Here is a 12,916-nt window from a genome sequence, read left to right as displayed (position 1 = left end):
ACATGGCCAGATCTTTTACTCCAAAGGCTGACTGTTGATACACATGATAAATGGCTTTGGGAGTTTAGTAACCTGAGAAATGAGAGTGATTTTCGGAAAGCAACACACAACTGATATTTTGTGACCTTTATTTGTGACTACTCTAAACATTTTAGACTAAACATTTTCCTTGTGTCCTTCAGCTCGAGTCTACCTTACACAAAGATCATGTAATCAAACAGTGGAAAGAGCAGATCATTGATAAGAGAGAGGTAAGACAAATACATGCTTTAAATTTTAATCTTGCCATAGTCTTGTGTAATCAGTGGACAATACTTTATTTGTACTGTCGAGGGATGGTCGCAGAATGAATTAAATAGTGACTTATTAATTGATTATGTGACACATCTATATTTAATTGAGTTACATTGTAGAAGATTAAGAACCCTTCCTAACCCAGTTCATTTAACAAATATACAGCAAAAAGTTGCAGAGCAGGAGGAGAAACGGCGCTTTGAAAATGAATATGAAAGTGCTCGAAGAGAAGCCCTGGAGAGGATCAGACAAGAGGAGGAGCGGAAGAAGGCAGAGGATCTGAAAAGAGCCGAGGAACTGCGTAAACAAATGGAAGAACTCAAATTGAGGGAAGAAGAGGTACATTCTTAATTATTAGTATTTTCATTTGTAGTTTTTTGCTAAATTATCCACCATGTTAAAAGAAAATATTTAAAAACATTTAAAACCTACTTGTGGTATTTTAGGCCACGCATCTTAAGAAGGAGCAAGAAGCTTTGTTGGCCCAGCAGTGGGAGCTTGAGAAGATAGAAGAAGAAAGAAGAAGAGCAGAGGAATGGAAAAAGAAATCTGAGACGAGGTGAAAACTGCACCGTATTGCAAGAACTGAGACTTGTTAATTATGTTACAATCACCTGTATGTTTGTTATTGCAGGCATTTTCTGATACGTCAGTATCGAACTCAATTGAAGAGACGAGCTCAGCAAGTTCAGGAGGAACTTGTGAGTGTTACCATCACATTTGTTAATTATGTCTCTGTGCCTCATGTAATCCATTTTATTTACAGTATAAAGCTCTTTTCTAGGCCCTCAATCATGCTGAAAAACACTAGAAAGTTTCTCTGTCAACTTTTGAATTATTGTTTTGTAAACCAGGAGGCTGACCGTAGAATTCTAGCAAATTTAGTAAAGGGTGAAGAAAAAGACAAGAGACATGAGACTGAACGAAGAGAGCGAGCCATCGCTGACGCCGCCTGGATGAAACAAGTTATTGAAGAGCAGCTTCAGTTGGAAAGAGCGAGGGAGGCTGAGATGGATTACCTACATCGGTAGGAGCAAGTTAAATCCGTCAGTATCAACTTCACATCCGTAACGTAACATAGGATGTGATCTACTTTAGGGGAGAAGCGCAACATGTGTGGGAAAAACGGGAAGCACAGTGGGAGAAGGAGAGAAGAGCTAGAGAACGGCTCATGAAAGAGGTGCAATTTTTAAATAAAAGTAAATTATGAAAAGTAAATACTTGAGCAGGCGGTATAATTTTGTATTGTCATATGTGCTTCCTTTTTAAAAGGTGCTTGCAGGCAGACAGCAGCAACTTAAACTAAAAATGTGTCAGAATCGTGAGGCTCAAGAAGAGTCCTTAAAGAGACGCGAGGAGCTGATCCAAGAACTCGAGATGGAGAAAGAGCTACAGCAGCAGGAAAAAGAACTAGAAGAAGGTCGCAGAAGAGCACGAAAGAAGGAAATGGATACCCAGGTGCTACATTGCAATGCAAATATTTGTCTTTAATTTTTCAGTAAACAAAACTTATACCAATGTTTAAGGTTGAGCAAAACCGGCAGGAGCAGTGGGAGGAACAGATGTGGATGGAACAACTGGAAGAGGAAGAGCAAAAGACCCAGCGGCGTCAGGAGGAGCAGCTGAGGCTGGAGGTGCAGAGGATGGCACAGAAAGGCTATGAGGACAGGGTGAGTCAGTAATTGGAGCTCTACATTGGGTTAACGGACATATAACAAATGTTTTTCTGCCTCCAGATACGCAGCAGACCCCGATCAGCATGGACCTGAGTTTTATGGAATGAGGATCACAATGCAAAGAATTATTTGTTTGTCATCATTAGCTTTCATTTGCTATTTAATTATATTTGAGGCCATATTTGCTAGATGCCATTAATTCTTTACACCAATGTTATTTTTGAATACATATTTGTAAATTAGTTTTATATTCATCATTCAATAAAATCTTTGTATGATTTGCATTAAATACAAACAAATTGATGTGATTAAAGTTTATTAAGAAAATATTTTAAAGTGCAACTTCACAGCTGCTTCACATACATGGCTGTACTTTTCTAGTACAGACAAGGGCATTACTTTTGTTTTGAAATGGCAAAGAACAACATGTGGTATAGCACTTAACACTTGTATTACCCAATTTGTTGCATATAAAACAAAAAGCATAACAAACACTGAAACACAGACCGTAAAACAGGCCTCAATATTGGCACAGAATAATATTGTTCAGAGTTTTATGAAAACACATCATATAAAAATGTTACAGTTCACTGCTGATGGAACTTAAGACACATAACACAAGAAACACCATTATACATGAACTGCAAACTAAACTCAAAGGTTAAGGGTCCCCGATAAGGAGACATGACCCATTCTGTGCAGATGGGCAAACGTACAGTATTGAGGCTTGCACAGTGCAATAAATAAAGGGAAGCTCTTAGGTACACGAGTGTTAAAGTACTCATTCATAGCTTTATGTATCCATACTTTGGGATGATGCATATGGATACATGTTCAAACTGTAAAGAACAAAAATATGATATATTATCAGCTGTTGACACAATTTACATAATTAATATTTCCTAGGCCTGCTAGCTATCTCCAGTACGGTATATTGTCTGAATTATAGGACTGCACTTGTGCAATATATACTCTTAGTTTTTTCTTGTGCACATAATTATTATTGACATGATCAACTATGCATTTGTAAGCATTTACTACAAATAAATACACATGCATAAATCGTAAATGCAATTTGCAAAAATAAACAAAACACTACAAAAATAAGAAATGAGATGTTAGTTGGTGGTCTCCTTTGTGGTGATGGTTACTAGCTGCTTGGCTGCTTTGGCAATGTCATAAGCACATTGTATGACCTGCTGTGTGACCAGCTGCATGTCCGGGGACTGGCCTCCGTCTGATGGAACCGCCTTCTTACACTCAGCCTGCAGCCGGCAGGCGCTGGACGTCAACAAGCGCAGAGATCCTCTCGCCGTCTCTGAACGAGGCTTCTACAGGGAAATAGTGAACTACAGTCAATGAGAGCTACATGTTTTTCAGAATTGTATATTGTCAAATACCTTTGGAAAGAGGGCAGCCATTTCTGTTACAGCCACATAGATTCTTTCTGAGCAGGGTATGAAGCTGTAGGGGCAAAAAAAGTGTCACCCAATATTCCAACAAAAACAAATTAATAAACATGCAAGTTTTACATAAACATTGCAATGTATTACAGTTGTAGATACTCATCATAGCATGCAGTACTGTGAGCATATGAGTAGGTATTTTAATGCTTTTCACTCAACAGGCACAGGTTATAGTAGGCTGTATTAATTATTGTTAATATCAAAACAAACCAAGATATTGAAACCACACGCAATAACGCATTGTTTTTCATAAATGATTAATGTTGATCATAAAAGAGGAGCATAGCATAGCGCGAGAGGAGGAAGACTGTGCCTGGTAGGCAGGGACAGAGGCCAGAGTACCAGGAGGTGGGGTCAGGGGAGCGAAGGCTGAGCAGCTGGAGAGAGGAAGTGGGCTTTTCGGCCCAAGGAACCAAACTGCTGAAACATCCAAAACTATGCCTGAGGCGACGCACCCCCTCACGCTCAACAGACCTGCTCATACAGGTGATGGAGACCATAGTACAAACATGGAGGCAAAAGAAGTGGGGGAAAAGAATTAATAAAAAATGAATTGACTAAACAAAGGTTGAAAGCTTCTGGTAGAAAATTATAGCATAAATATGACAAAAGACGGGGATGGGTGTAGTGGATCAGAACAATTCATTCAAACCTCTCGTGTTTCCCATCTTGAGCTGCTCGCAACAGTTCCTGGATGTTCTTGGTTATCTGTTCTGTTTTGCGGATCACATCTTCAGTGCTGGGAAGAGTGGGGTCAGTTTCCATCTCTACATTATCAAGCTCTGGGATTGAGCTGCCCTCTGCCAGCCAGCCACTGCTGCGCAGCCTTCCTCTCCTGCAAAGACTGTCACAGCCATAGACGATTCACTACCAAAATCTGCTTTTGTTTTTCAAAAACAAATATTTTGAACAGGTGATTCAATGAAATAACCTTACCTCGAGTCATCCATATCTGAGTCCATAAAGGCATTATCATAATCACTTTCAGGCATGCTGCTCTGCTTATCAAATTTTGATGCCTGGGAAGGACAGAGGAAAAGTATTCACATTATTCACAACAATGTGGACATACATGCAAGAATCACCAACAACTGTGATGTAAAAAGGAAGCAGTGCAGCAGCTGAAAAGAGCAAACATTAAGCTGTATATTAGTATAATATATTATGTCAAAGTATGATATTACTCATTTGAGAGTAGTGCAACTGATCTAAACTCAAAAGAGATCACAATAACAGAACACTACTTTGAATGATGACAGATCCATTTAAGTAATTTTAAGCATTCATTCAGTGATTGTGGAATTGTGGAATTATTCTGATCGTAAAAAGACAATAACTGCTGCTTTAGCACAATACATTGCTCCTGATCACTTTTGAGTGGGAGTAACAATAACAAACATGCCGTTCAAAGCTTTCCAAGCAAAGATGGCAGTATAATCAAGGTAATTCATGAGCACTGAGTGGTCAGACAGTAGACTACGCTGAATAGCAGAGATGCCAGGAGTGTGATGGCTCAAACATGCAGCAGTGCCGTTTAACATCAGCTAAAAGACAGACATATTTTTCTGCAACAGGGAATACTTGACCTTCACAATACTGTCTTCTTTAAGCCAAGACAATGTGGATGGAAATGAGGGCAGAGATGAGGAAGTAACACCAAAAGCACCCCTTTCCATCTGAGTACAGGGTTAAAATCAAATGTGATAATCACAAAATACTCTAAAACTCCCTAGAACTAAAAATAGATGGTTTTATTCAAATGAAATGCTAGGGCAAAGCATTATCAATATTTATTGTTTGTTGATTTAAAAATAATTGTGTAAACACCGTTCTCATAATAGGTCATATTGCAGTCTAAATGTAAGTCTACATAATATGGAGGTTTGAATTGCAAGCTCCATTCCCTCAATACATTGTATTGTTGTAGCAACAAGAGGAACTGAAAATACCATGGTCCTGTTTCAGTTCAGCCAACATGAGGAAATGTTATTTCTGGTAAACATTTTTTACAATCCTATGTAAATGCAAGCAAACAGTGTAATGCATAGAGGTCGACAATTGCTTCACATAAAGTCTTCCATGCCTAATAAACAATGTACTACTGAAACAGATCATTTGATAAAGATTTTAATGTTTCTTAAAAATAAATAAAACAGTACAACGTGTTAATAAGTTAATAAAAACACATCATGTCAGCTAATGAATGCATGTATCTGTATTTCTCTTATAAAGTGTGTGTAAAAATGTTTACAAGATAGACAGAGGAAAAGGTTTGGGAAAGGAAGAGACAGAGGTCCAGAGCAGTGGACAGGAAGGAGCGGACACAGGAGCAGGTCTTACTTACATGAGGTGTAAAGGGTTGCAGGGTAAGGAGAGCCTCCTCTGGGTAGGGCATTTCTCCTTTAGGGACATAGGGCTTCAGGCCTGAGCCAGTCTCATACATAGACATGGGCCGACTGGCTCGTGAAGACTGTCTCCGCTTGTGAGCAGAGGGGCTGGAGGGGTCAGGGTACTCTGAGTTGCTGGGGCTCTGATAATGACTGGTAGGGACCTGCCGCCTTAGAGAGGAGTTCTCAGTTTGCAGAGATTGAAGCTGGAACAGATGCCATATACTAAGAAAAGCTTTCAGCAAAGCAAGAATTTCTACAAATAATTTTAACAGGAAGAACCTGGATTTAAAATTTGACTTCTACTAGTGTCTAGAGCCAATTGTTTTCAATGTTATGCAAGGTGCTCATTATGTTGCCTTTAGTAGGAACATGGAAATTATGAGTTTTAAAAAGGGTAATTACAGATAATTGATACTACATGAACATTATACTGGGCAATTTGATTTTCTTTTATACGGCTAAGCAAATGGCGAGCAAGCAAGATTTGTAAATGAGCAGATTATGTCTCAGAAAAGACTACAGACAGATACTTGAGACAAACAAAATCAAACTGATTTTGCCAAGATCACAGGAAAAGTCTGGAAAACTACATACACTGAGTTTGATATTGTTTAGAAACTAAAATTAAACAGTAGTGAGTGTGTTAGAAGAGAGTTTCTGCTCTCAATATAATGTGTGTGATTGTGTTAATGAAGTGGAGTCAAAATTATCCATTTTTTTTCAGTTGAACAATATTACAAACATCAAAGATAACTGCAACATAAAACATACATGCAAAACTAGAAATCTCAAAAATGCGCTATTATACAAAACAGATGACAGACTTAAATGAAGATAAACCATGCACACACTTCAAGTTAGTCCACCTCCTCTGTATTCAACATTCTTCATGCTTGGTTTTAAATAAATGTATATTAGTTCATAAACCTTAAAGTGGTGTAAAACAACAAACCAAGTAAAACAAAACTGCTTGAAAAAGATGAACATGCTGGACTTATTAAGAAATGTGAACAGGCATACACATGTTTATATTTGTGATTAGATGTAGGTGGACACCCAACCAGCCAGACTGTCCCATAAGTTAGTAATCACAGCACTGGAGATACCTTTTTCTGCATCAACCTCAATTCGTCACTCAGGTTACCGTTGGCTTTCATTAGCTGCTGAATCTTTGCCTCAGAAGCAGTGAGAGCCTTTTTCACATCCATATATTCTTGCAACGTGATGGCGCCATCTGTGAGGTCTGAGTCCGGGCTCTAGACAATAACAACAGTGTACATTAACTGGCAAAAACAATTAGGCACATTTCAGTTGTACCTTTGTTCGGTCCTCTTTGCTGACGGGCATATCTTGATCCGTATCCTCATCAGATGCCACGCTGTCGTAGTCAGGCTGGTCGTTGTCAAGACTGTCACCAAAAGGCTTTACAGACAGATTCTTTAACATAAAATCTAAATTATCTAGGACAACAAATAAAGCAGCACAATTAAAACAAATGATCCACATGCATACGGAGATGAACAGACATACAGTTTTTATGAATAAAAAAATACTGACCTTGCGTGCTGAGTCCTGCACTCCCTTGTTGTCTGCGTTTAGCATCACTTAATATGTCAATGACAAGAGTTGCAAATTCATGCGAATTAAATCTTGCGAGTTTCTGCCGTCCCTGTTAGCAAACAACACAAATCAAGTTCGATAAATGTGATACAGCCATGATAAATAATGGACGAATGAATAAACTGCACCTGATTTCTAGTGGAGGAATATTCTGGATTGACCGGAAGAAAAGGCACCACAGTTGTCTCAGACACGAGAGTGCTGTGATTCTGTGTAGCCAGCCACACTAAAACAAATCAGAAACAATTGAAAAGTAGTAAATTGAGACATCCTTAGAAACGTGTCAAACGATTACCTGCATCTGTCTCTCGTCGGTCTACCTCATCATACACGTCCATCGCAAGCTCTTCAAATAAATGATTATTGAGCTATAAAAACAAACAGGTCAGTCAGTCTTATAAGATAAGACCTGAACAATGTTTAATAACCTAAACTCAAATATCAGGTTATCACTCACAGATTGTAGCTTTTTCTTTGCAGATTTAGCTAGTTCTGATAAATCCAAACTGCTGCAAACAAAACAGCTTGATTAGGCCTCAGGCTCAGTACATACAATCAGTACAGTACAATCTCAAGGCACAGTTGATTTTACTCACACATTTCTTATCCATTAAAAGAGCGCAATGCAAAAGCAAACACAACATATTTAAACTTCTGCTCTATCAGTGTACATTTGTGCATTTATAAAAAAAAAATGGTGCAATATATTGTATGTAGAAAATATAAGAATATAATGGTTTTGAACTCCAAGCTTTTAATTTTAGAGTTGATGTAACAAGTTTTCATTTTTTTTAGTTTAAGTCTAGTGTTAATTATTGATACTTCTATTGTTTTAATAATTAAATTGTTTCATGGGATTTTTCCTCCTTGGACATGATACAGATTAGAATATTTTTTTCTTTAAATTCAAGCACTTTCTTCAAAAAACTGAATACATTTAGTTTGTCATATAAGACAAGACAATTTTCTTGCTAATATAAATATACTTTCTTACCTGTCAGCTAACTGAGGGACTATAAAATGCTGTCCAATCCTATGATCTGAAAGAAAGAAGAAAAGTCTACTAAGGGTAAACCAGGTCTTTTAAGGACTGTATTTCACATTGTGTAATATTGCATGACTTTCAATCATGACAATATGTCCTTTTGTATATTTTACGTATATATATATATATATATATATACATATAAAAAATACCTGGTTTTCTCCCACAAAGATAAAATGCCAATCGATCTGTAAGTTCATACTGGATCTCAAACAGTCTGTCTGCCAAGTCATTATACCCAGCTTCTCTGAACACACATATAGTAAGTTAAAGTGATCAGTTCATAAAAGAAAAGAAAATCTATACCATCATTTGAGTTACCTTGCATAGTCAATTGGAGTTTTAGCATTGCTATCAGGTGCCCCTGGATCTGCTCCATAAACTGTCAGAAGTTCAGCTTGTAATACTTGTCCAGCCTTTGCAGCCACATGTAAAGGAGTGCTTCCTTTTTCCTGTACCACCGATGTGTATAAATACAGAAATAGCAATGTTATGTTATGTCATGTCTGATATATAACTGCATAGATATAAAGAGGTTCAATCTCACCGGGTGAAAGAAATTAGCTTGAGCTCCCAGTGTTAGTAACCTCAAACATGTCTCAAGGTTTCCTGTGCGCACACTTGAGTGAAGTTGCTAAAATTAAAGTAGTAACAGTTAAAAGTGACACTGTTTAGAGTAAAAGATAATTGTTGTACCTACTTTACTTAAATCTTTTGCTGTGTTGCTATCATCCTCCCGACATGGCATGCGATGGACAAAAGCCAGCATTTGGTATTTAGCTTTTATAAATTCAGATTTGTTTGGACTTTGTGAACCAAAAAAAGATAGGAAATAAGCACATTGTTTAGTAGAACAAGTTCATGTGTTGAGATCATTCAACAAGACTCACAGCAGCTTGTCCTGAGGATTAGCCTTGCGTTTTCCACTCATCACAGATGTTGGGTCTAAAAGGGAATGTTCCCAGATAGAATTTGCACCATTGCTGTAAAGAGTCTGTACCATCTACATAAATTGAAGAGGCAAACATTAAAAGAAAATATATATAATCAAATTAATGTAGAATGGACTGAGAAGAAAAATGTCTGTCATACAGCCAAACAAGTAGATGTAGAGGCCTATTTTTAAGACAAGATAGGTATGATTATGTTTGTTTTGTTGACATAATATTTTGGTGAACAGCTATCACTTTCCTCAGAAATGTCCTCCGACTGCTGACATGTCACTTTTATCGAGCTACATTGGTCCCTGTAGAAGCGTGTCAGAGTCGTGTGAAGGCATGAAAGCTCTTTCACCTCTGTTCATTGTTGTTGTGCCCCATTTTCTGATCTCAATTGCCTTGTAACCAGCATTTATACCAGTCCATGACATAATTCTCCGATCTGCTCTGATCTGATAATGCTTGTTTTAGGTTTTCCTATGGTGATCTTTTTTCTTTTCTACCTTGGTTAATCATGTAGTAGTTTGTTTTTCACATTCCTTCTGAATTCAGCCGGTGACAGCTATTCGCCGAAACAGCAGGTAAAACCAACATCACATCTATTTTTTTTTATGTCTAGAGGCCTGTCTCACATCTTTAGGAGGAGCTTTCCAGATTTGACCAGCACCTGCCTAGGCTCCAGCAAGAAACCTGTCCCAGAGTTTCTTAATTCTAGTCAGGACTCAAGCTATATATCTATCTATCCATCTATATATATATCTATATATCTATATCTATATATAAATAAATAAATAAATAAATAAATATATATACACTGTATGTATCTATCTATCTATCTACCAAGTAAAAGCCTCTACAGTGTAACCGGATATCCTCAGTTTCATAATGAGCATTGATTAAACCCAAACGAATGTACATCCACAAAGACTTTCAATTAGTGAGTGCCAATATAAAGCAACCATGTGTCATTCTAGTAATTTAGTGTCATTACCTGTAGCTGAGTGGGAGGCCATGGTGTGTGTGTTAAATGCCGGACCTGGGAGCTGTGTCTACCCAGGCTTCTGTGCACGCTGCAGCACTCATCACAGATTAAAACGCCCCTGTTCACCGAGGCCCAGCGTGGATCTGGACAATTAAAACAAGAGTGGGATAGCATTGTATATTTCCTTGAGACATTTGATTGAATCCCTGAATCAGAGCATCATTATACAATGAAACACAGTGGGTTGGTGGCATTAAGGAGGCATTAAGGTCTCTGATTTTGGTCATGTCTGTCATGTAAAGGATAAATTAAACCTTGTTTTGATGGTTTTCCCTCATCTTAAACTTACTGAAAGTTGTATTTTGAGTGATTTATGCATGTTTGATCAATAAAATCTACAGCCCGCTACAGTGACATGAAGGGGCGGGGCCGCCAGCTGAAAATCAGTTCTGCAGTTTTTAACCGGAAGTTAAGGGACCCATTTCTATTATGTTGTTTTAGATCAATATTGCTATTTACAAAGACCAAACTGTAACATGTGTGATTGTTTATTATGAACTATCAGAAACTAATAACTAATAATATATCGTCTTACAAAGATTAGGGAGTATTTGTGTTGAGTAATAAAGCAACTTCCTCTTTGAGTGTCAACGTTATTTCACGCATAAATTACTTTGTCCAGGCATCATCTTTTTAACACAATTTACTGATGTGTGACAGAACAGCTGGGTAAAATGGGTCATTACAAACTATTTAGCATGACCATACAATAATACAAAACAAAATCAATCATTACATGAAGTGATCAAGATTTGCCACCACAGGCTCATGTTAAACACTGTTGAACAGAGGGTACATTGGGTTTTTATTCTTTAATGACCTTCTGTTTTTGATACAACATGGTTGGTCTAGTTAGATATCGCATGTTGTTTGAAGTCATTGTTTTTAGTAAATTGCTGTAAGTGATCTGCAGTATAACAATAGAAACATGTGCACTGAAAGCAAGTGAGTGTTGCTGCATCCTGTTTTGCTTCCTCTGCCTGAAAAAGAAATCACACTACCCAATAGTACTTTATAAAGTAGTAATAACTTTACCAGTCTAGTAATGCATGTTATTAACACATTACTCTACCCTGGCTTGGATCACCAGTTATAGTGATGATAACAGTATATATATATATATATATATATATATATATATATATATATATATATATGTTCATGGGTGTTAAAAAAAATACTTTGGCATGTGGGAATCAAGCGCTCCAAAGTAAGGTCTGGGGTTAATAACATCAGGTCCTGTAATTTAAACCCTTAAATTGTACTAGACAAAAAAAGGGACACCAATAATAATCTGCTTACCTGGCACACTGCAGTCTGCACAGACGTTTCGCAGGCGAATAGACATCCTTTACTGAAATTAGATTTTTTTTTTAAATTCACCTTGAACTATTTCCCAGCAATATATCGTTGACTTATGTACGCTCTAATAACAAATACAGCCATAAAGCCATAATAACGCCCTGCTACATTTTACTGATGCTAAAGTAGCCTAGTCTTTTTGGATTAGCGGATGCACTGAACCACAAAATGCTCTCCCGCCGACATCAAAGCTATAACGTTTGCCGTCACATCGATAGGATTTAAGTTAAGGTCTATGTAACTACCCCATATGTAGTAGTTTAGTCTTCTCTGTCAAGTAAATCGAAATATGGTAGTGGTCAATGCACACAGGCAGCTGCTGAGTGCAAGTATATGTGCCCCGAGTTTACCCTCGCAGGCTCTGCTCTTTTCCTCAAATTTTGTTTTAATTGATATTTCCCTATATTGGTATGAACTTGGGCATTTTTTCCCTGATTTCAGAACTAATTAAATACTGTTCAGTGTACATTTTTTTTATACCAATAGTTTTAGACCCTGACAGACTAAATCGAGAGAGTAATCACATGTAGGCAGCGGCGTCTACTTGTGGATTTATACAAAACGGTTTGATTTGTGTACACACTCTATGAATAAAGTACCTTCATGTTTAATAACAATAATCAATACGTCTTTTCAGTTAAAATACATTCTAAACATAATTTCTTCTTCTTCTTCTTCTTCTTCTTCTTCTTCTTCTTTTTCCTCCTCTTCTTCTTCTACATGTGTTTTTATTGATATTTTACGCTCCCACGTGACGACGGCGTCATCAGGGCGGTCACATGTCTACTTTGTCACCCTGGCCTAATAAAGACTTCAGACGATGCTTCGCGTAATTAGTTCCTTATTGCAATTTGTTGTTTCATTACTAAAATTAGCAAATCTATTAAATAGTACTTGTCACGTGTACATGATTGGAGCAAGGTTTATGAAAAAATAAACCTACACCCCTATGAGGAGAAGATGAATGAATGCGTCCCAACTGGATCGGACCACCCGCCTTCCAAAGACGATGTTTCCGTTCTATTATTATGAATTTACCAAACCGACTTACTGACTGCATTATTTAATAATCAGTTTATTGAA

At 37.4% G+C, this 12,916-nt stretch overlaps 2 protein-coding genes across 11 annotated transcripts in view; one reads left to right on the top strand and one right to left on the bottom strand.

The window, feature by feature from the left end:
- tchp (trichoplein, keratin filament binding) overlaps positions 1-2,484 on the top strand; it is a 4,207-nt gene extending 1,723 nt beyond the window's left edge. Inside the window, exons 5-13 of the mRNA XM_072434083.1 lie at positions 183-251; positions 460-633; positions 741-853; positions 929-995; positions 1,149-1,321; positions 1,393-1,474; positions 1,567-1,752; positions 1,821-1,964; positions 2,031-2,484. Of these exons, the coding sequence (XP_072290184.1) occupies positions 183-251; positions 460-633; positions 741-853; positions 929-995; positions 1,149-1,321; positions 1,393-1,474; positions 1,567-1,752; positions 1,821-1,964; positions 2,031-2,063 (1,041 nt within the window). The 3' untranslated portion in view covers positions 2,064-2,484. The remainder of the gene's footprint in view (positions 1-182; positions 252-459; positions 634-740; positions 854-928; positions 996-1,148; positions 1,322-1,392; positions 1,475-1,566; positions 1,753-1,820; positions 1,965-2,030) is intronic.
- git2a (G protein-coupled receptor kinase interacting ArfGAP 2a) lies at positions 2,272-12,167 on the bottom strand. 10 transcript variants are annotated; one of them, XM_072434081.1, is made up of 21 exons: positions 11,774-12,167; positions 10,421-10,554; positions 9,382-9,494; positions 9,192-9,297; positions 9,039-9,125; positions 8,813-8,943; positions 8,644-8,738; positions 8,441-8,486; positions 7,904-7,955; positions 7,742-7,814; positions 7,575-7,672; positions 7,384-7,495; positions 7,144-7,286; positions 6,933-7,082; positions 5,781-6,029; positions 5,023-5,112; positions 4,373-4,455; positions 4,089-4,280; positions 3,779-3,910; positions 3,371-3,434; positions 2,272-3,301 (listed from the first exon to the last, which is right to left on the bottom strand). In XM_072434081.1, the coding sequence occupies exons 1-21, from the start codon at positions 11,817-11,819 to the stop codon at positions 3,089-3,091; spliced, it is 2,409 nt and encodes an 802-aa protein (XP_072290182.1). In that variant the 5' UTR covers positions 11,820-12,167; the 3' UTR covers positions 2,272-3,088. The 10 variants fall into 10 exon arrangements, with proteins under 10 accessions (XP_072290182.1, XP_072290176.1, XP_072290183.1 ...); XM_072434075.1 differs by lacking the exon at positions 3,779-3,910 and having other exon boundaries at positions 4,089-4,271; XM_072434082.1 differs by lacking the exon at positions 5,023-5,112 and having other exon boundaries at positions 3,779-3,913.
- Between the last annotated feature and the right edge of the window lie 749 nt (positions 12,168-12,916).

The sequence above is a fragment of the Eucyclogobius newberryi genome, unplaced genomic scaffold (genome assembly GCF_026437365.1).
Source record: "Eucyclogobius newberryi isolate DKJ021-1_F unplaced genomic scaffold, fEucNew1.0.hap1 SCAF_6, whole genome shotgun sequence".
Classification (NCBI taxonomy): Eukaryota; Metazoa; Chordata; class Actinopteri; order Gobiiformes; family Gobiidae; genus Eucyclogobius; species Eucyclogobius newberryi.
The sequence above is the reverse complement of the archived record's forward strand: the minus strand, read 5'-3'. Positions and strand labels throughout refer to the sequence as shown.